General features: G+C 37.2%; 1 protein-coding gene across 1 annotated transcript; it reads right to left on the bottom strand.

The window, feature by feature from the left end:
* Positions 1-567: 567 nt before the first annotated feature.
* LOC118756774 lies at positions 568-1917 on the bottom strand. Its single transcript, XM_036491518.1, has one exon. The coding sequence runs from the start codon at positions 1915-1917 to the stop codon at positions 568-570; it is 1350 nt and encodes a 449-aa protein (XP_036347411.1).
* Between the last annotated feature and the right edge of the window lie 298 nt (positions 1918-2215).

Below are 2215 nucleotides of genomic sequence, written 5' to 3'. Positions count from 1 at the left end.
GGTTATGGGCAAATGGTGACTTCCTGTTGAATGTTGCTGTTGGTGAAAGATAAATCTAACACCGAGCCATTGTTTGTTCGGAAGTCTCTTTGATATGTGAAGCTGCCATTGTTCAAGCAGTGAAAATTGGATTGCAAAATATTTGAGTCCAAGGAGTCACCCCAGGACGTCGATCTCGCATTAAAATCCCCTAGAAAAAAGACATTTTCAAAACGTTCAAGAAAGTCAAGCACTCGTAAGATTTCATTATTGAAATCACGTATGCTTAAGCTGGGTGGAAAATAGGCAGTGCATATCAGAACATTTGGATTTAGGTTAATTGTTTGGACAATAAGTACATCAAAATCAGAGTTGTAGTTAATCTTTTTATATTTGACATTGCGTTTAAGGGAGATTGCAACTCCCCCATAACCATCGTCGCGGTACTTTTTAATAGTGTTGTAACCTATAAGTTTTCTGTGAGAAGCATTGGTCGCAAGAAAAATTTCATTTAGACATAGTATATCAAATTCAAGTTTGTTAATGTAAAATTCTAAGGCATCAATGTTGGCTTTGAGGGATTGGATATTATATTGGAGTATTTTCATGTTCAAATATGGAGTGGCTATAATCAATGATTTCTCTCTCGTCTTTTTTGTTCATAATTTGATCAAATTGGGTTTTTAAAATCTGTATTTCCTTGAATGTTTTGTTATCACTGAACTCTATGGAGATTCTTTGAGTAATTTTTAAAAGTTGAGACATTAGCCTCTCCATTCGCGTAACAATTCCCTTTTGATATGACGGGGAGTTTATGGCCGGATTGCTAATTGCATTATTTTTAGTCTTTTTAACATATCTAACAGGACTGGGTTCTTGATAAAAATTTCGTTTTTTAACAACATCCCTATAGCTTCTTTTGGCTAAGTTGCGATTAATATTGACATTTTTGTCAACAGTCTCATCAATGCTATCACATACTGGTGGAAACGATTCATCATCCTGCTCAAAAATACTGAACCTATTGTTGTTATTGGGATAATACGTGTTGAGAACCTCCTTTCTGGACATTTTCTTCACCGTCTTGATCCGATTTACCGTCATTTCTTTTTCCCAATAAGGGCAGCTTAGTTTGTCTATGGACGTATGTCCTTCATTACCACAAAGAATACATTTATTGATATTACACTCAGACGAACACTCACTATTACCGCATTTAAGGCACCTAGCTTTCGACTTGCAGGACATCATAGTGTGCCCTAAACGTCCACATTTTTTACATTGTCTCAAAGGAGGTATATAGAAATCAACATTTAATTTGGTATATTCATAAACAACAGTTTTAGGTATTTCGTTACCATAAAATCCTACCTTCAGGGTAGTGGTCGGGGTTAATTCATTTGTTGTGGGATCTTTGCGCATAAACCGTTTGGCTGATCTAATTGGTATGCTGGACTTGGCTTCTTTTATGAAGTCAGTCTCACTGAAGCATAGGGGCACTCCTCTTATGACTCCATACATTTCCAATGCAGTGTTGGGAATAAATGGTTTCAGACCTCTTTTGCAGAGTTTGTCATCTAATACAAAATTGTTTGCAGCATACGTATTTTTGAACGTAATTTTGTAAAGGGACCTACCTAATGAAAAAATGTAGTCAATGTCAATGTGCCTTAAATCCTTAATTTGGCTGAAAAGAGTCAAGCCAGTGGTAACCCTGTAATTTTTCAGGATGGGACATTCAGAGGAGTCAACTAGTACAAAAATTTCCCCATTGAAATTTGCTGGGTACAGTACTGTTCTAATCACACTTTCATTATTCTCTTTTACACATTTTTCAGTCTCTTGTAACGGGGCTTCTATGCCCTTTTCACCTTCATGCCTGTTCTCACATTCCATGCTACTGGAATCTTCCATTTTGCTACTGGAATTTTCCGACATTTTATTGCTGGGATTTTCTGACGTTTTAGCGCCAAGATTCCCGCCAATTTTTACGAGCCCCCCCGCGCTGGCGAGCTCATAGAAATTTGTAATTTTTTAATTTTTTAAAATTCTCGGTTTCTTGGATGTACCACCAATTTCAGAGTCTTCAGCCTCTGACGTCGTCGACCATGCGGTCGACGTCGCCATTACGGCTGGCTTTTTATTGCCTGCCACAAGTGGCAGTTTTTTCTTTTTTAATTTTGGCACAATTGAAATAGAGTCTTTTTCAGAGTGAAAAAGAGGGATAAAAGCACAC

Source organism: Rhagoletis pomonella, unplaced genomic scaffold, assembly GCF_013731165.1.
Source record: "Rhagoletis pomonella isolate Grant_MI unplaced genomic scaffold, Rhpom_1.0 Rhpom_scaffold_12113, whole genome shotgun sequence".
NCBI lineage: Eukaryota > Metazoa > Arthropoda > Insecta > Diptera > Tephritidae > Rhagoletis > Rhagoletis pomonella.
Note: the sequence above shows the minus strand (reverse complement) of the source record. Positions and strands in the feature narration are given on the sequence as shown.